At 39.3% G+C, this 21787-nt stretch overlaps 1 protein-coding gene across 2 annotated transcripts in view; it reads left to right on the top strand.

The window, feature by feature from the left end:
• The window catches only part of LOC127426612 (nuclear receptor coactivator 3-like), a 91282-nt gene that overhangs the window by 39225 nt on the left and 30270 nt on the right, over positions 1-21787 (top strand). For both annotated transcript variants that reach the window (XM_051673544.1, XM_051673545.1), the window contains exons 2-9: positions 11143-11247; positions 11646-11806; positions 15233-15333; positions 19202-19376; positions 20234-20419; positions 20563-20649; positions 21097-21240; positions 21564-21711. In XM_051673544.1, coding sequence (XP_051529504.1) covers positions 11162-11247; positions 11646-11806; positions 15233-15333; positions 19202-19376; positions 20234-20419; positions 20563-20649; positions 21097-21240; positions 21564-21711 — 1088 coding nt within the window. In that variant the 5' untranslated portion in view covers positions 11143-11161. The remainder of the gene's footprint in view (positions 1-11142; positions 11248-11645; positions 11807-15232; positions 15334-19201; positions 19377-20233; positions 20420-20562; positions 20650-21096; positions 21241-21563; positions 21712-21787) is intronic.

Genomic DNA, 21787 nt, shown 5'->3' with positions numbered 1-21787 from the left:
TATTATTATTATTATTATATTATGTTCTCTCTTAACAACTGACTATCAACCGACAGCCTGAATGTCAATACAGTACAATACTGTACATTCTATATATATATATACTTTTTTATATATTTTTATTTTTTATTTTTATTGAATAATGTGTATCTATATAGTGCGTATTGTATACTGTACAGTGTATGTTATTATTTGTATACTGTTGAGTGTAATTATGTGTATAACAGATGTTTAAATTGTGTTGTGTTAATTTGATGTTATTGTAAATTGGTATATGTCTCATCACTGTCACGACTGCTATGTTGATCGGAACTGCACCCAAGAATTTCACACACCATTGCACTTGTGTATATGGCTATGTGACAATAAAGTGATTTGATTTGATTTGAAAGATGTCTTTCTTGAAGAAACACAATATCACATTTCTTACGTTTAAGAAAATAAATAACCTTCCTTCTTTTTATGGGGTGCCCCAACCCATTCACATTCCATCTGGAGAGAGATAGTACACTCATATTAACATTTGACATTTTGATATAATAGAAAAAATTAATTGTGTCAAAAATAAGATTGTACAGACCACATTTCAACATTAGTGCAACACTCAAACCCTGAACTTCCCCCCAAACAAAACAAACAGAAAAAAGAAAAACGTGCGCATTAACCCCACGCACGACAGCACCAACCGGCGTCAATCCCTCTAAATTCAAATAGTCCATGTACACCTACAAGAGTCCCCGCGACAACTTTGCCGTCGGATTGCTCAAGTCCGGTGCTTCTGCACAAATTTTGTGAGGCAAAATTACGTAACAGAAAATACTTTGTGATACAAACTCCAGCTAATAGGCAGAATAAACACAAAGAACGTGTAGATTCATTCACAGAACTGTCTCGAAGGTGTATTCCTCCACAAAACAAATTCCAACCGATATAAAGCCTTTCAATTTCCTCAGACAGACAAAAAAGTGTTCAGTGAGCCAGCTGTTCTGTTATGAGTGCAGCAGATAACATAATCCTTCCAATGTCCCGTAAAAATACTCCACATAACAAACTCCAGCCAACAGGAGGCATAAGTACAAGGAATGAACAGATCCATCCACAACTGTACCAAAGCTGTGTTATTCAACAAAACAAGCTCTTGCCACTAGGCGGAACCAGCAAAAAAAACAAAAAAAAAACAGGCATCCTGGTTCCTTGTATGATCAAGAGTCAAATTCACTCGGAGGCCGCAAAAAAAAAAAACATCATGACTTACTCAGTCTGTCCACTTTATAAAAGACATCCTTTGTGTCGGCGTGTGGATATTTTGCCATCATCTATAGTGTCCATTCTCTATCTGGCCGGGAACTTCAGTGTAAAAGCGATCTTCCATTAATGCAAAAGTTTCTTGAAGGAGTCATGCCACAAAACAAACTCCAGCTGCTAGGTGTAGCCAACGTGAAAAGAAACAAAAATGGTGCCCAGCTTCCTTAGACAGTCAAGTCACTGAACAGCGAGTCAGTCCACTTACAAGAGAAACACGCAATAGTTTACTCACCCATACTTTCTGTAAAAGCCAGATTTGGGGCATAAAAATACTTTGCGGCCCTCTTTGGTGTCTATTCTCAGTTTGGCCGGAAACATCAGCGCAAAAGCGATCTTCCGTTGATGTAAGAGTTTCTTACATTCCTTGAACCGATCGCATTTCTCTTGTCGAATTTGCAAAGTCCAGAAACAAGAAAATATTGTGATTCTTCCAAGAAAGCTTTCCTTTGCTCCTCGCCTGGTGCAACACAAGATCTTTATTGGATGATCTCAGAAATGTGGCCAGAACTGTCTCCCTTAGCAGATCTGCGAGCAGGGACTCTGTGAGTTCGCTCGATTTCCAGTTTATGGCCTGTTATGTCTAGCAGACTCGGGAAGAGCTCGTCCAGGAATTTTACCATATCTCTGCCCTCTTCATGCTCAGGAATTCCAACAATCCGTGTATTGTTCCTTTGGCTCCTATCTTCGAGATTTTCCAATTTTTACAAAATGTGTTCCAAGTCTGTTTTGGACACAGGCGGATTAGCGGGTAATTCCCTCTCCAATGATTCCAGATAATCGATACATTTTTCAACATCTGTCACTCTTGTGACCAACTCAGAGAATTTTGTTTCCATCGCTGTAATCGATCGACGTATTATAGCGAGATCCTCCAAGTCAGCAATAACCTTCGTCAGCATCACCGAGATGTTGGACAGTTGATGCTGAATTTCTTCTCCCGATGTGCCTTCCAAATTGAGTCCCCGGCTCTGTTCAGGGGTGTCTTTTAATGTCTCCAGAGTCTGAGGATTTTGACTTCTTTGCCATGTTTACCTCAAAGAGCAAATATGTGCATGAGCATGACTGGTTGATCTGTACTGCAGTCGGGCCGGGAGAAGAGTCCATAGTCTGGGGGTTTTGCTCAGGGGTGTAGCGCATGCCAGTAACCCCCTGCCTACTGACGCGGTGGCTTTTAACTGGACAGGAGGTGGAGACATGGCCAGGACGGACACAATACAAACAGAGTCCTTGGATGAGGTGTTGCTGCTTCTCCTCCAGAGAAAATCGAGATCTCCTGATCTGCATGGGCTCTGCCTCAGACCATGATTCCGATGGCCTGGCCGGAACAGTGGACTTGGTATGGTGGGCAGGTGGAGAATGATGACGTCGCAGGGTCAGGCGCTGATCCACTCAGATGGCCAGGTTCACTAGGTCGTCGAAACAGGGAGGCAGGTCCAAGGCTAGATTTCATCCTGGATGTTGTCAGATAGCCAATACAGAAACCGGTCCCACTGCGCACGATCATTCCACTCACTGGACGCGTTGAGGGTGTGGAACTTGATGGCATAGTCTGGGACCAGCCAGTTTCCCTGAGACAATCTAGCCAAAATGTGGACAAAATAATTAAAAGCTCATAAAATATATTTAGTAAAATTAATATTTTCATAATGTACCTAGTTAGAAGGTCCTCTGTATAATTAACACCATTTGCTGGGAGAGAATTTCTTTCATATGTAAGCAAAAGGGACATTATAACTTAAATATACCCATATGAATCTAATCTAATCAAGAGCTTGTGAATCAGAATCGAATCAAATTGGGAAATCTGTATCAATACCCAGCCCTAATGTAGACGTAGGTCTACTAATGTTCACAAAGTAAAATCCTCACCAGGCCACCCAGCCCATTTATTGAAACTAAGATGCAAAAATAGTTCATTCATAGATCATGTATTGATTTCCAACATTTACATACAGCACTTATTGATTAACTTATTGACACACACTTATTAATGTACCAGTGTGAACCATGTCAATACATAAAGGTTAGCCAGTCATAACAGAGGACACGTCTTAAGCGTACAGTAGCAAAAAAAAATTAAATTCTAAGGGTCTCAGAGAGAGAGAGAGAGGGAGAGGTTTAATGAAAGTAAACTAAATGACATAACTAAATAAAATATACAATTAAATAATATATACAGTTGAAGTCAGAACTTTACATACACTTAGGTTGAAGTCATTAAACCTCATTTTTTAACCACTTCACAGATTTTATATTAGCAAACTATAGTTTTGGTAAGTCATGTAGGGCATCTGTTTTGTGCATGACACAAGTAATTTTTCCAACATTTGTTTACATACAGATTGTTTCACTTTTAATTGACTATCCAATTCCAGTGGGTCAGAAGTTTACATAAAGTAAGTTAACTGTGCCTTTAAGCTGCTTGGAAAATTCCAGAAAATGATGTCAAGACTTTAGACAATTAGCCAATTAGCTTCTAATAGGAGGTGTACTGAATTGGAGGTGTACCTGTGGATGTATTTTAAGGCCTACCTTCAAACTCCGTGCCTCTTTGCTTGACATCATGTGAAAATCTTGGGAGCTTGGGAGCAATTTCCAAACACCTGAAGGTACCACGTTCATCTGTACAAACAATAGTAGGCAAGTAACAACATGGGACCATGCAGCCATCATACCGCTCAGGAAGGAGATGCATTCTGTCTCCTAGATATGAATGTAGTTTGGTGAGAAAAGTGCAAATCAATCCCAGAAGCAAAGGACCTTGTGAAGATGCTGGAGGAAACAGCTAGACATGTATCTATATCCACAGTAAAACGAATCCTATATCAACATAACCTGAAAGGCTGCTCAGCAAGGAAGAAGCCACTGCTCCAAAACCTCCATACAAAAGCCAGACTACAGTTTGCGAGTGCACATGGGGACAAAGATCTTACTTTTTGGAGAAATGTCCTCTGACATGAAACAAAAATTGAATTGTTTGGCCATAATGACCATCATTATGTTTGGAGGAAAAAGGGTGAGGCTTGCAAGCCAAAGAACACCATCCCAACCATGAAGCATGGGGTGGCAGCATCATGTTGTGGGGGTGCTTTGCTGCAGGAGGGACTGGTGCACTTCACAAAATAGATGGCATCATGAGGAAGGAAAATGATGTGGATATATTGAAGCAACATCTCAAGACGTTAGCCAGGAAGTTAAAGCTCAGTTGCAAATGTGTCTTCCAAATGGACAATGACCCCAAGCATACCTTCAAAGATGGCTTAAGGATAACAAAGTTAAGGTATTGGAGTGGCCATCACAAAGCTCTGACCTCAGTCCGATGACCCACTGGGAATTTGATGAAAGAAATAAAAGCTGAAATAAATCATTCTCTCTACTATTATTCTGAAATTTCACATTTGTAAAATAGTGATCCTAACGGACCTAAGACAGGGAATGTTTTCTATTATTAAATGTCAGGAATTGTGAAAAACTGAGTTTAAATGTATTTAGCTAAGGTGTAAGTAAACTTCTGACTTCAATTGTATATATAAGGGAGGAAGTTCTTCGTAAGAAAGTGATTGATAGTGTTTGGAAAGATAAAGTGTACAAGGAAAGAGAAAGACAGAAAGATTAGCTTTGAAGACCGAGAACAGAATAACCAGTTCAGCCCATGAGGTTGAACATGTAAATATAATTGCACAGTGCCAGCAGGCTTTTTCCAGGAAGAGGAAGTTGTGACGCAAAACTTTTGGTGTGTGTGTGGGAAGACACAAACAGGATGCCTGCTTTTGCTGCTTCCTGATTCGCATATTCTCGATAACTTTCCCATTAAAATAACCATTATTCTCAGAAAGACTGGGAAGGGGATCTTTGCTTAAAGATGCTCCTCATGTGCATTCTGGGAGAAGTCACTGCAAGAGCGCAGCTATAATGAGGAGTGCACTTATGTTTTTATCAGATACTTGGCTCACCTTTTGAACTTCTAAAATAAGATACTGTGTGAGTTGCATCACTTTATAATAGAGCCATTAACATCCTTAAAGGGATAGTTCACCCAAAAATTATCATTGACTCATAACTTGTGTTGTTTCAAACCCATATGGCTTTCTTCCATGGAGCACAAAAACAGATGTTAAGCAGAATATCGGTCTCAGTCACTATTCATTTTCATTGCATCTTTTTTCCATACAATTAAAATTAATGGTGACTGAAGCTAACATTCTGCCTAATAGGGCTGGGCGGTATGGCTATATATTTCTGACACTCTTACTATATGTCAGGGAGGGAGAGAGAGAACCTCAGGTTCTAATCACTTTACATCCCGGGAGAAAATGAGGAAAAGCCAAGCAGGCATCTGTACTTCCGCAAACACGGAGAGAGAAGCGATCGAGTAAATTACCTCAGGAATGATTAAATAACACCTCTATCAACAGCTTATTTATATCTAAGCTTTTTCTCAACACATATAATTGAAGCATTAAAGCAACAAACAGATGTTTTACTCTGATACTTTATCATGGATTTTGCCTTGAAAAGGCATATGTGAAGTGCTCATCTTTTGACTGATCTTCTCTCACTCTTTTTCTCTCTGTCTTTCCCTCATTGCGTTCATCTCCTTGTGTCCGCATTCACACTCAGCCTCACTCTCTCATGCTCTCTTGAGCAGAATATTGATGTGGCATCTGGTTCTGTTGCAGGTGCAGTCAGCGTATTGATGAGGTTGGAACTGTCACTTAGAATGGAGTTTTAAAAGAAGTTCACACACCCTCATGTAGTTCCAAACCAAAATGATTTTTTTTTCTTCCATGGAACATTAAAGCAGAAATATTGCAGAATGTTCAGAGTGCTCTTTTCCATAAAGTGTAAATAAATGGGGACTAGGGCTGTTGAGCTCCAAATATTATACAAAAAGCACCATAAAAGTAGTCTGTATAACTTGTGTGCTATATTCCAAGTCTTCTGAATCCACGTGATAACTTTTTGTTTGAGGAACAGATCAAAATTAAGGTTATTCACTGATAATCTTCCCCTCTACTGTAGCTCTCAAATCTCATGAATGTATTTTCATTTATAAAATGGAAAGTTCTGGTCCTGGATGCTGATTGGTCAAATTGGTGGCTGAAATACACAAAGTAAGCGCTATGACGTGAAACACCTGTTAACCTGTCTTCTTAGAAAAGGCACTACAGGCCCTGCTATATTGTGTTAGGAACAACACTTAGTGGAGTGACTGCAACCCCTTCAGCATCACAATATTCCCAATTTAGCATGGCCTCTCTTACAATATTGCTTATATATGGCATGTCAAGATGTGTTGCTCCAGGTTTGACATCAGCAAATAATGACTTAAATTTTGATTTGAGAAGACTTGTAATATGTTGCACACATTTATATTAATATACAGTATGTGGGTGTTTCTTCAACTTCAGGGACTTTTAGCCCTGTTAATTTCTAGACTCTAAAACCACGTTAAAACATTTATCACATGCTCATTAGTTTACATGATTTGTCCACTAAAAATGTCTAGCATTACAGGAGATTTATGTAATTTTTCTGAAAGTCATGAAAAAATCCCACCACGGTGTCGTCTCAAATTCTGTATTGTGTTTAATAGAATTCTGTGGTGGAAATTATGTCGATGGAAATGGCTTTTTTTAATGTTTTTTAAATGAAATAACTGACTCTTTTGTCTTGCTAAAGTCCAAAGTATACTTCAGTTTGACACAAATGATTCAGTCGAACATGCAGCCTTTTTAAAGTATATTTCATTTGACTGTGCCTACATACACAGGTGGTTGGTGCATGCGCACTATAACTGCTACGAGATAATGGACTATTTATTTTCAAGAGTTTAGACCCATGAAGACGTCTTTATATTCTTTCAGACTCCAGTTATACAAATCTCCTGACCTCCTCACACATGCGCTCTTGATGTGCACATCTACTGTTGTTGTTTCTAGCTTCATTTCCTGTTGTTTACTGGCGATTACATCTTTTAGTGCCTTTAGTCTGCTCACTGGGGTCTAAATACAGATATTATTTACATACTTATTTTAAGGCACAATTTACAATCACGTTTTTTTATCAAACCGCGCAATTTAAGACAGATTTTTACAGATATTACAGCTTCTTTTACTGTTAAAGCATAATTTTCTGTAAAGCTACTTTGAAATTATGTGTGTTGTGAAAAGCGCTATTCAAATAAAAATGCTTCTTCATGACTGTAACGGCTCATCTGTGAGTGTTGCCATCTTTTAGACCCAATAATTTGTGCAAATAATTCCAGGCACATGCACATACTAAAATATGTTCAAAGTATGTACAGTTAGAAAAATCTGGGTGCACGTGTTCAGTGCTTGAGCACACTGCTGATGACGAAATTTGCGTCACAGGTCCTTTACGCGTCCTCAGCGTTCGCATCTGACCAAGTATACTTTGGACTTTAGGCTAATTTAATTGCTAACATTTTATGAATTCTTAATACACACAAATATATATATATATATATATATATATATATATATATATATATATATATATATATATATATATATATATATATATTTTCATCTTTTTTTTTAATTTGGCAAAATTACAACTTGATCGGAAATTACACCCAATAAAAATATTCTGCTCACAAGTGGCATTTACCTTGATTTTCCTTTTCTTTTCTTTTTTTTTAAACATCACTTGTCACATTTTATCTCAAGCATACTCTCCACTGAACACTTGTCGACTTAATTAACAAGTACATTAACTTCTGATAAAACTTCATTAGGGTCAAAATTGTTTGGTGTGGTGGAAATGATGTTAAATGTGGGACAGTCATAATTTTTTTAACGTTTTAAGCATTCTGAGATGCTATTCTTCTCACCACAATTGTACAGAGTGGTTATCTGAGTTATCGTAGACTTTGTCAGCTCAAACCAGTCTGGCCATTCTCTGTTGACCTCTCTCATCAACAAGGCATTTCTGTCCACAGAACTGCCGCTCACTGGATGTTTTTTGTTTTTGGCACCATTCTGAGTAAATACTAGAGACTGTTGTGTGTGAAAATCCCAGGAGATCAGCAGTTACAGAAATACTCAAACCAGCCTGACTGGCACCAACAATCATCCATTGGCAGCAGTGCAGTGCATAAAGTCATGCAGATATGGGTCAGGAGCTTCAATGGGGAAAAATTTTATCTCAATGATTTGGACTGTGGTATGATTGTTGATGCCAGATGGGCTGGTTTAAGTATTTCTGTAACTGCTGATCACCTGGGATTTTCACGCTTAGGAACACCTGTACACCTACTTATTCATGTGATTATCTAATCAGCCAATCATGTGGCAGCATTGCAATGCATAAAATCACGCAGATATGGGTCAGGAGCTTCAGTTAATGTTCACATCAACCATCAGAATGGGGACAAAATTTTATTTCAGTGATTTTGACCGTGGCATGATTGCTGGTGCCAGACAGTTTGAGTATTTCTGTAACTGCTGATTCCCTGGGATTTTCACGCGCCACGGTCTCTAGACTAGTTTACTCTGTCATGAATGGTGCCAAAAACAAAAAACATCCAGTAAACGGCAGTTCTGCAGACAGAAATGCCTTGTTGATGAGAGGTCAATGGAGAATTGCCATTTTTGCCATTTTTTTTTTTTACTCCCCATTTTGAAAAAAACAATGTGATTGAGAGTAGGATGTTGGACAATGTGATAACAGAATGTTGGACTATTAAGAACATGGCTTTTAATTGGAATGGTGCCATGAACTTGACACAGTCACACACTCTTTCGTTTTTTTTCCACTCAGCTGCAAAGTTTAAGGAGAAAGAAGTTATGAAAGAGAAGGAAAAGAATATTTACCTCATGTGCGAGAGGAGTTGGAGGCTGCAAACTGTTCTGGAGCAGATTTTTCTGTGCGTGTTGTAGATTTGTGTTGGACAGCTGTACGTGTCAGCACAGGCAGTGCAGTATGGGCACAGTTCTGTAATGTCTCACAGTTGAGCTCAGGAATGATGAGCTCAAACAGTGCGTTTTTAGGTGACAGAGGGCAAACTGTGTGTGTTTGTGTGTATTCTCCATAAGCGAAGGGAAAAGGCTGTTTGTATGTATGTGTTCAGCGAGGGAAGGGGAAAAGACTGCGACCCGATGTGCTCTGAGTTTTCCGCTGAACTTTGAGAGGGGTCAGGCACAGGGCAAGGTCAGGGCTCTAAAACAAACACTCTCACACACATGCACACATACTGCAGAGGGTCTATGACCAGAAAAACAGAGACTGATAACAGCAGGAGAAGAGATAGAGAATGACAAGAATGGAGAGGGAAAGACAGACAGGCATACATTTTGTACACATATGTACAGTGGCTTCAAAGTATTTGGACTGAGTTTTAGTAGCATCTGCAAACATGATGCTAGACCTTTTCTCAGAACTAAGTTTGTTTTATATAAATGGTCCCAAAGTCATTTTAGGCAAGTCAGTTCTCTTCACGCAAACACAGATGTAATTCATCACATCATGTTTCACCAAAATTCTAAATGCTAACTGTCCAAATACTACTCGTCTTAAATTTGAACTATATCTGTTATTTTAAAACCTTACAAACTTCTTTTGATGAAATGTTTTGCTTTTAAAAGTGTGCCGGTGCTGTCTGTAATTTATTTTCCATTTTTAAAATACTTTCTCCTACCCCGTCCCAGCAACCTTTGCTCAACCAATGGTGTGAGATTGTTTAACCTGACCAATGGCAGATGGCAACAAGAACCAATAAGGTTTGACGTTATTGATGTCGCCATATTTGATTTGGGTTCTGTAAACATGCGTTGATCAATGATTCAATTTGATTTGAAAGTGGTTAATGACTCAAATTTTATTCCATTTGATGAGGCTATTGGCGCAGAAATAACACACTTCATCTTTTAAATAAATGCCACTTGGTTTGATATTTGTTGTCTAAGTGTGACTTAAGTGTCCAGATACTTTTTGTGGAACCTGTATGTATGTATGTGCATACATAAGCTCTGGAGACGGTGTTGTAATTTCTGAAAGTTAAGGAAGACTGATATATCAGAATGGGCAGTGCCAGTAACAAAAAATGAGAGAGCACAGAGAGTGTGTCGCTAAAGAGGAGGAAGTGTTGTGGTTAGTGAAGTGGGTGGAGCAATGACAGTAAAAGTAGGAAGAAATGGTGTGATGGTAAGGCTATTATGATATGTTTGGGGGGAGGTGGAGGCCTGGAAACAGTCATTATCATGCCAATCATAGGCTGAATGTTTATGTTTTGTGGCCGTTTAGTCTTCTGTGTGGTTTTTATTTAATTCTATGTAGTGTAATTCTGATTCATCAGAGTCTCCTCTAATGAGATCATTTAAACATTTAATTTATATGTTCTGCAGCAAATAGCTTCATAGATTGAGATAACCCAGTCCCTGCTACAGAAATACACACACACAGAAACACACTGAGGGTTGATCCATTTCCCCTGGGGCCCCGTTTCACTCTATCATAATCAGTGTCTCTTCTCAGACACACTCTCACACAAACACACACAGCACCGCTGCTGAGGCCTGGAACATTCCGCGCATTCAGCTGTATGTGGGAACACTTAAAAATAAGCCTCAGACACCAACACACACTCGCATGCAGTTTTTTTTGCTAGAGCCATTTAAAAAGAGATGAAGCCTTCAAGTTTACTTGCATTGTGTTAAAATGCCAAAGTCAGCGTATAATGTGTTAGTATTGCACTTGGGGTCGAATAGAAATGCTTGTTTTGTTTTCCTTTCGCTTTAAGATGATAAAATACTTTTAGATGTGTGTTTTCTGGTCCTATTATAAAGTTTGTATGTGTTTTTGTGTGTTTCTTAGGTGCTGATATGTTTTAGACATGAGTGGAGTGGGTGAGAACTCACTTGAGCCACTGTGCTCGGACCGGAAACGCAAACTTTCCACATGTGACACGCCAGGACAAGGGTGAGTCCTTTAGGGTTTGTTTACATGTGTGAGAGCATGAACAAACAAACAAGCAGTAAATGCCCATTCTGTATCTTTTAAAGGTATTGTTCATCCTAAAATGAAAAAAAATTGTCATTATTTACTTACCCTCATGTGCACCCATATGACTTTTGTATTCTTCCGTGGAACACACAAGAAGATACTATCAGATTGACCACTTCAGTGACCATTCACTTTCAGTGTATTAATGTTGAAAGTGAATGGTGACTGAGGCTAACATTCTTTTGTGTTACACAGAGAAAAGAAAGTCATACGGGTTTGGAAATGAGGATTAACTGTCCCTTTATGTATTTGTTTTCCTCTAAATTTGCTTATATTTCACATGTGGTGTCTACACGTGTGTATGTGTTCTACAGGTGTGATAAGCGCAGGAGGGAACAGGAGAGCAAGTACATCGAGGAGCTCGCTGAACTGATTTCAGCCAACCTTAGTGACATTGACAGCTTCAATGTAAAACCAGACAAATGTGCCATCCTTAAAGAGACAGTGCGCCAGATACGACAGATCAAAGAGCAAGGTACACGTGTTGTGTGCTCGAATGGCTTTTTTTTACATATTAGCCTGTGAAAATATTTACTAAACTCACAGTGTGTTGAAACGAATACATTTCCTTGGTTTTACAAAATGCTGCCACCTGGTGGTGGGTGTCACGTTTATTTGCTAGTATAGTGAAACTTTGTGAAACACCTTTGGCTCTTATTAGTCATAAATCATATTTTAGGCATGTAAACAAAGACATGTCTTTACCTGTGGATAAAAAACAGGGTTTTACCATGAATCAAGTGTCTGGATCTAGCAAACAAGACTAGCAATTAAGATAATTATTATCAGCAAGTACACTATACTATTAATGCTACTCATTCTTTACGTATGTTAGACACCATGCTCCAGACATGAAACAAGACCAACTGGAAAAAACAAGACAGACATGGGACGATAATCCCACAGTCCTGTCACTCTGTCAGTCTGGGTTTTTGTCTGACAGGACTGTGGCATTATCATCCCATGTCGGTCTTGTTTTTTCGGTCGGTCTTGTTTCATGTCTGGAGCATGGTGTCCGACATACATAAAGAATAAGTAGTATTAACAGTATAGTGTACTTGCTGATAATAATTATCTTAATTGTTTTGTGTGTATTATTTGTAAGAGTTTTTGTATATTTACTATAATCAGTATCATCCTTTTTTGTTTTTCATCCCTCTCATAATTCTATATTACATTCAGAAATTAAGTCTGCATGCGAAGCAACTTTCTAAGTTGCCAAGTTGGTTGCACGAGACAGGCCTAAACATGCCTTTTTTCATTTGGGCTATATAACTCCCTGTTCACACAGTGAAATGATGAATAGGTGTTGGTGTTTCTTTTTTTCTTATTTAACATTCCGTTGGTTTATAGTGCCTTACAGGGATGAGATTTACAATTCCAAATGTTCTTTTCTCTTACAGTGGCATCACAACTGACATTTACATGTATATCTTACATGTGTAATTACCTGCTTATAAAGATGTCATTGTGTCCCATTCACTAATGATTGCGTCTGGTTTAAGGTCTTGTGTCTAGTTTGAGTTGGTTCTAATTGGTTCTAATTCAGAAAAAAAAATATGTGTAAACTTATTGATGAAGCATGAATTCTGTGTAAAAAATCTATGCATGGTTAATGAATGAGATCCAATGTTGGTACTGTATTCTACAGTTGTGATATTATATACACTGGCACAAAAAGTTTGGAATAATGTACAGATTTTGCTCTTATGGAAAGAAATTGGTACTTTTATTCACCAAAGTGGCATTCAACTGATCACAATGTATAGTCAGGACATTAATAACGTGAAAAATTGGGGGCCTGGGTAGCTCAGCGAGTATTGACGCTGACTACCACCCCTTGAGTCGTGAGTTCGTATCCAGTGTGTGCTGAGTGACTCCAGCCAGGTCTCCTAAGCAACCAAATTGGCCCAGTTGCTAGGGAGGGTAGAGTCACATGGGGTAACCTCCTCGTGGTTGCGATTAGTGGTTCTCGCTCTCAATGGGGCGCGTGGTAATTTGTGCTTATATCGCAGAGAGTAGCATGAGCCTCCACATGCGGTGTCTCTGTGGTGTCATGCACGACGAGCCACATGATAAGATGCGCGGATTGGCGGTCTCAGAAGCGGAGGCAACTGAGACTTGTCCTCTGCCACCCAGATTGAGGTGAGTATCCACACCACTAGGAGGACCTACTAAGTAGTGGGAATTGGGCATTCCAAATTAGGAGAAAAGGGGATAAAAAAAATAAAATAAATAAATAACAGAAAAATTACTATTACAATTTGAAAAAAATATTCAGAACTTCTTAAACTACTTCAAAGAGTGCTCATTAAAAAAGCTTCCACATGCAGCAATGACAGCTTTGCAGATCCTTGGCATTCTAGCTGTCAGTTTGTCCAGATGCTCAGGTGACATTTCACCCCACGCTTCCTGTAGCACTTGCCATAGATGTGGCTGTCTTATCGGGCACTTCTCACGCACCTTACAGTCTAGCTGATCCCACAAAAGCTCAATGGGGTTAAGATCCATAACAATGATCTGTTGTCCAATGTCTGTGTTTCTTTGCCCACCCTAACCTTTTCTTTTTGTTTCAAAAGTGGCTTTTTCTTTGCAATTCTTCCAATAAGGCCTGCACGCCTGAGTCTTCTCTTTATTGTTGTACATGAAACTGGTGTTGAGCAGGTAGAATTCAATGAAGCTGTCAGCTGAGGACATGTGAGGCGTCTGTATCTTAAACTAGAGACTCTGATGTACACTACCGGTCAAAAGTTTTGAAACACTTGACAGAAATGTTTCTCATGATCTTAAAAATCTTTTGATCTGTAGGCGTATGCTTAAACGTTTGAAATTAGTTTTGTAGACAAAAATATAATTGTGCCACCATATTAATTTATTTCATTATAAAACTAAAATTTAATAAAAAAAATTTTTTTTGAAATTGATGACTTGGACCAAATAATAAAGAAAAGCAGCCAGTAAGTGCCCAACATAGATGGGAACTCCTTCAATACTGTTTAAAAAGCATCCCAGGGTGATACCTCAAAAAGTTGGTTGAGAAAATGTCAAGAGTATATGTCTGCAGATTCTAGGCAAAGGGTGGCTACTTTGAAGATGCTAAAATATAACACAGTTTTGATTTATTTTGGATTTTGTTTAGTCACAACATAATTCCCAAAGTTCCATTTATGTTATTCCATAGTTTTGATGACTTTACTATTATTCTAAAATGTGAAAAAAATTATAATAAAGAATGAGTAAGTGTTTCAAAACTTGTGACCGGTAGTGTACTTATCCTCTTGTTTAGTTGTACATCTGGCCTTCCACATCTCATTCTGTCCTTGTTAGAGACAGTTGTTCTAAGTACACCTTTGTATGAAATCTTCAGTTTTTTGGCAATTTCAATAGAGAAAGCAGTTTCCTTTTTGCCATTTTTTACCTAATATTGACCTTAAGACATGCCAGTCTATTGCATACTGTGGCAACTCAAAAACAAACACAAAGACAATGTTATAAATAGCTTTCAATTGTGTTTGATATAATATCAAGTTTTCTTCTAGTACCAAATTAGCAGTCTAGCATGATTACTCAAGGGTAAGGTGTTGGAGTGATGGCTGCTGGAAATGGGGCCTGTCTAGATTTGATAAAAAATTACTTTTTTCAAATAGTAATGGTGCTGTTTTTTTACATCAGTAATGTTCTGACTATACTTCATGATCAGGTGAATGCCACTTTGGTGAATTTAAGTACCAATTTCCTTCCGAAACAGCAAAATCTTATTCCAAACTTTTGGCCACCAGTGTAGATTTGAGCTTACTTTTGCAGTGATCTTCAATTTTTATGATATCGCTACCCACATCACATGTTGTCTGTGCCAGCTTGTCTGCTGTTGCTAAATATGGTTACTGTTTACATTATACAGGTAAAAGCTCATGTGGAGATGATGATGTCCAGAAGGCGGATGTGTCCTCTACTGGTCAAGGGGTTATCGACAAGGACCAGCTGGGCCCTTTGCTACTGCAGGTTAGATTAGAGACATAATTTTTTTAAAGTAGATTTTTTTTTTTTTTTTTTAAATCAATTCAGCTTGTCTCAATCCCCAATTATGTGTCTATAAAAGGGATGTGCTGTTGTTTTAGTGTGAGCACTGAAGAAAGCTGTTGGCTGAAACGTTTGTCTAATCCGTGGATGGCAGCCTCGGTGTGGAGCTCTCCAATTCTTTTGTTGTTTTTGTTTGTTTGTCCTGTTTAGTATATTTTTTCCCATCAGTTTTACCAGGGACAAACTGCTGAACATTCGGCAGCACATACCAGACAATCTTTTCCTGGTTTTTGACTATTCTGACGTTTTGCTGGACATTTTAGTCGGAGGCACAGCTGAGTTGCTCAAGCGCACTATGAGACTCAAGCGAGGGAAGCGAGCCGGCGCGCTGGTCAAGCTCCAACAGCATGTCTTTCAAACGCCGCTGCCAATTATTCATCTAGCGAATCTCCACTCTCTTCCTAACAAAATGGACTAACTACATCTCCTCACCTGTACAAACAAGGACTTTTCAAACTCTGCTGCCTTGTGCTTCGCAGAAACCTGGCTGAGTGAAACCATTCCGGACAGTGCGTTACATCTGCCGGGCTTTCAGCTGTTCAGAGTGGATCATATTGCGGAGTTAATGGGGAAAACAAGAGGCAGTGGAACATGCTTTTACATGAATGAAAGTTGGTGTACAGATGTAACAATGTTAAAGAAGATTTGCGTTCCTAATTTGGAAGCGCCCTTCATCAACTGTAAGCCTTTCTACTCACCACGGGAGTTTTCCTCGTTTATTCTGGTGAGTGTTTGTATTCCTCCACAAGCGTGTGTGAGCGCAGCGCTGCAACAGCTGGCTGATCAGACCACAGACATGGAACAACAATACCTGGACTCACTTATTATTATTCTCTGCGATTTTAACAGAGCCAACCTCACCAGTGAACTGCCAAAATACAGACAGCACATTACATGCCCCACCAGAGACAGAAGTCTGCTTTGACTGCACTGATTGGAGTGTTTTTGAAGCTGCAGACACTAATCTAGATGAGCTCACAGATACTGTGACATCACATATCAGTTTCTGTGAAGATATGTGCATTCCTACTAAGACTTATTTAATGTTTAATAATGACAAACCATGGTTTACAGCAAGACTCAGGCAGCTTCGTCAGGCCAAAGAGGATGCTTACAGAAGTGGGTATAAAATCCTTCACAATCAGGCTGGAAACACACTGACAAAAGAGATTAGAGTGGCTAAAAGAAGCTATTCTGAGAAGCTGAAAAACACGTTTTCATCTAACGACCCTACATCAGTGTGGAGAGGCCTGAAAGACATTACTAACTACAAGACACCATCCCCCAACACTGTAGGTAACCAACAACTGGCTGATGACCTGAATGTGTTTTACTGTAGATTTGAAAAGCCCAGCCTCGCACCCCACACCTGTTCTGACCTTCACATCACACAAACATCAACACCTCCTGAAACCACCATCCTTACCCCTCCTGCTACTCAACCTACACTTAAGATCTGTGAAGAGGATGTGTGCTGGGTCTTCCAGAAAAAAAAGACAAGGAAAGCACAGGGCCCAGACAGTGTTTCACCCACTTGTCTAAAATCCTGTGCTGACCAGCTGGCCTCCATCTTCACACAGATCTTCAACAGATCACTGGAGCAGTGTGAAGTTCCCTGCTGCTTCAAATGCTCCACCATCATACCTGTCCCAAAGAAACTTACCAAAATTTCTGGAGTTAATGACTACAGACCCGTCACTCTGATGTCTGTGGTCATGAATGGCACTTTTCCACTGCACGTTACAGTTCGACTCGACTCTGCTTGCTTTACTTTTCTGAGCTTGCTTTTCCACTGAAGTTTAGTGCAGCCTCAACATGGGTGGGATTATAGGCTGATCGTCATAGTTGCACCGCCTCTACTGGCGTATAGCTACTAACGTACTCCTTGGCTCCTAACGAGAGGAACGTCAGCACCTCGTTTATTGACCACGGCGTGGTTTTGCGCACAGCCATTTCTTTTTACAATTCGAAAGTCGTGTGAACAAATGATACTACTATCGCTTTTGCTAACTTTAAAACTAGCAGGTTGATTTCCCATGTCGCAAATCCAGTGACGCTGGTAGTGACGATTCTCTTTGACCAACCAGTGATCTGCAGAGTTTTGACATCACATTTAGTATCGGCTCGGCTCGCCTGGAACCTCGAATGAGGTGGTACTAAAAAAAGTACCAGGTACTATCCACAGTGGAAAACCCCCAAAAAGCGAGCAGAGTCGGGCCGTACCGTGCAGTGGAAAAGCCCCAGAAGTCATTTGAGAGACTGGATCCTCTTCAATTTTCTTATCATGCAAACAGGTCTGTGGATGATGCAGTCAACATGGGATTGCTCTGTTCCCACCTCTATCTGTCAGTGGATCACAAGCTTTCTGACAGATAGGCAGCAGTTAGTGAGACTGGGGAAATTCACTTCCAGCACCTGTACGATCAGCACTGGTGCCTCCCAGGGATGTGTGCTCCCCCCACTACTCTTCTCCCTGTACACAAATGACTGCACCACCAAGGACTCCTCTGTCAAGCTCCTGAAGTTTGCAGGTGACACTACTGTTATCTGCCTCATCAAGAATGATGATGAGTCTGCATACAAAAGGGAGGTTGAACAGCTGGCTGTCTGGTGCAGTCAAAACAACCTGGAGCTGAACACGCGCAAAACAGTGAAGATGGTAGTGGACTTTAGGAGGAACACCCCAACATTGACCCCGCTTACCATTCTGAACAGCACTGTGGCAGCAGTGGAGTCATTCAGGTTCCTGGGCTCTACGATCTCACTGGAAATGAAGTGGGAGACCCACATTGACTCCATTGTGAAAAAGGCCCAGCAGAGGTTGTACTTCCTTCGCCAGTTGAGGAAGTTCAACCTGCCACTGGCGCTGCTGATACAGTTCTACTCAGCAGTCACTGACTCTGTCCTCTGCACTTCAATAACTGTCTGGTTTGGTTCAGCTATAAAATCGGACATCAGAAGACTACAAAGGATATTTTGGACTGCTGAGTGGATTATTGGTTGCCCTCTGCCCTCCCTTCAAGAACTGTATACTTCCAGAGTGAGGAAAAGGGCTGGAAAAATCACTCTGGACCCCACTCACCCAGCCCACTACCTTTTTGAACTGTTGCCTTCTGGCCGGCGCTACAGAGCACTGAGCACCAGAACCGTCAGGCAAAAGAACAGTTTTTTTCCCTCAGGCTATCCATCTCATGAACAGTAAAAACTGCCCCATTGAGCAATAATTACATGCAATCTTTTCTATTTCCAAAAGTAATGTTTTGGAATCTTTTCTATTTCCAAAAGTAATGTTTGGAGTCTAACATTTATATTTCCTATTGACACACTAAAGCTGAAGATATAAATAACCATCTTAAGACAAATGCTTATGTGAAACATCTTTTGTGCCTAAGACTTTTGCACAGTAATGTGTGTGTGTGTGTGTGTGTGTATGTATGTGTATGTATATGTATATATATATGTGTATATGTGTGTGTATGTGTGTGTGTGTGTGTATATATATATATATATATATTTGCACATTACTGTGTGTATGCAGACAGTAGGTTTTGTTTAAGCCAACAATTCCCTCTACTTAGATTAGATAGAGACCTTAAAGATCAAAAGTCACTATATAAACATATGCTATCATCCTTACTTATGATTTGTTAATACATTTTATGTATTCAAGGCATTTGCTGAATTATTAAAAAGAAGTATTTTAGTTTGAATTGTTTTTCTGTTTTTGCAACCCATTAAGTCATAATGCGTTCATAATATTTTTGTGCACTTTCTCTCTTTCTCTATCCAGGCTCTTGATGGGTTTTTGTTTGTAGTGAGTCGTGAAGGCAGCATTGTGTTTGTGTCCGATAATGTGACTCAGTATCTGCAGTATAAACAGGAGGAGTTAATCAACACCAGCATCTATAACATACTGCACGAGGAGGATAGAGAGGAGCTGCATAAAAACCTGCCCAAAAGCATTGGTATGACTGCTACTGTATATCTGAAAGCAAACACACACAGTGTTATAAAGTTGAATGTATGTGATCTTAGTTTAATATGCACAGGTAACATTAACTCAACCAATTGTGGGAGTTTTGTGCGGGACTACCTGATTTTCAAAAATAGCAGCAGAGGGTGTATTTTGCAATTTGTTTAATGGTAGTGATACAGAAAATAGATTAAAGTATATTAAACACATTTAATGTAAGAATTGTTTTCCACACACTAAATGAACACTAAAAATAATGATATTTAATCATTTTTATTTATAGGCACCAATATGCATTTATATTACCTACATATATTTTTATTAAAACATTTCAAAACATATAAAATGCCTCGTGGTCACTTCTAAGATCATTTTTGATTGATTACACAAACTAATCATTGAATCAGAATCTTGTATCAGATTCACTGAAATGTATAGTTTGAACTTTTTGAACTTCAGAGATCCAACACTTACAGCATTTTTGCTACTAAAGTTTAAATTCAAGACACTATTAAAACATCTGTTTGCAATATCATGTTCAATTGAGTCTAAAGACATGATTTTTAGGTAACTTAATGGCAAAGTAAAAGTGCATTCAAATAATTGCAAATTCATGATGTTGCTTAATTTGTATTGCCATTAAAATCATTGTGAAATACAGTGAATGTTCAATATTTTCTACAAGCTGTTTAGTCTATAGATCATACATAATGGACTGCTTTGTTCTCTGATAGGGTAAACCAGCATCCCAGTCAAACATGCTATTCAGTTCAACACAGTGACAAATCCCAGACATCACCTATTAGATATTAGTCTTTGATGTAGTTTTTCATTTTTGTATGCGTGTAGGTCCCAAAAGTGTCTCATGGGGTGGAGATGCCTCCCGTCAAAAGAGTCACACATTTAACTGTCGTATGCTGGTGAAGTTCGGCCATGGTGGTCCTGGAGGAGAAGAGGGGGCTGGTGGGCCGCGGTATGAGACCATGCAGTGTTTTGCTCTAACGCAGCCTAAGGCTATGATGGAGGAAGGGGAAGGTAAGGCATCATTTCATGCATCTCATCTCATAAGTACTTTACCAAATATTAAAATCTGTGTCATTTGTCTCATGGTGATGACTTTGACATAACAGATGTTGTTATAAATTAAGGTGGGAAAAGGAGTCTTCTTTCTCTTTCAGACCTGCAGTCGTGTATGATTTGTGTAGCACGGAGAGTGACAGCTGTGGAGAGGACAGAACGATTCAGCACTAGACATGAGCTATCAGGTAAAATCCGTTATAGTGTTGTTTAACTGACTAACTTAATGTTCTCCTAAAAAATTATCTTATCATTTACTCACCCCCATGTCGTTCCATCCCTGTATTATTTTATATCTTCTGTGAATGTTAGAAAATAAAAAAATATTATACTGTCAAGCACCAAAACGGACAAAAAAAAAGCATCATAAATGTAGTCCATACTACGTATGCACAATATTCCAAGTCTTCTGAATCCATATGAATGCTTCATGTGAGGAACACACCGAATTTACATTGTTGTTCACTGATAATCTTTCCTGTAGATAAACCTGTTGTGATGTGTCTAAAGGTTCCATTTGAGTTTTTTAGCTCCATTGGAGGGAAAGATTATCGGTAAATAATGGTTAAATCCATTGCATCTGATAAAAGTGAACTGTTCTATTTTAACATTTATCTGTGTGTGTCTGTCCTCAGGTAAACTGATCGAGATCGAGCAGCAGAGTTTGTTGCACACCACAATGCGTACTGGCTGGGAGGATTTAGTGCGCAGGTGTATGCAGATGTTCCTGCATCGCAGTGAAGGTCAACCCTGGTCCTACAAGAGACACTATCAAGAAGGTTTGTGATATTACATTTGTGCCCCTTGTACTTGTATACACTTCTTTTAAGATGCCAAACAACAAACTATAAGTTAATCCATTGGTTCACAACACTATACATTTTGGATATCTTCCTAATCAAACACACCTGATTCAACTCATCAGCTCATTAGTGGAGACTCCAAGACCTGAATTGGGTGTGTCAGATAAGAGAGATATACAGAATTGGGGGGCCTCCAGGAACAGGGTTGAGAACCACTGGAACATTTTTAACATTTCTTTGTTTCTTTTTATAAATTGTCTGATTCATATATTTTTACTCCTGTTCTTCTCCCTTTCCAGCATATATGCATGGTAGAGCAGAGACTCCACCCTATCGGTTCTCTCTGTCAGATGGCACGCTGGTAACAGCACAAACACGCAGTGAACTCTGCCGAAACCCTGTCACCAATGAGCCGCTCACATACCTTTCTACTCATCTTCTACAGAGGTTGGTGGCCTTCTGCCCAAATCTTAGTTTGCTTCCATTTGCCCTTTAATGGTGATACTCCTGGTAATCCATTCCA

The sequence above is a fragment of the Myxocyprinus asiaticus genome, chromosome 35, assembly GCF_019703515.2.
Source record: "Myxocyprinus asiaticus isolate MX2 ecotype Aquarium Trade chromosome 35, UBuf_Myxa_2, whole genome shotgun sequence".
NCBI classification, from domain to species: domain Eukaryota; kingdom Metazoa; phylum Chordata; class Actinopteri; order Cypriniformes; family Catostomidae; genus Myxocyprinus; species Myxocyprinus asiaticus.
This window is presented reverse-complemented; position numbering and strand designations above follow the sequence as displayed.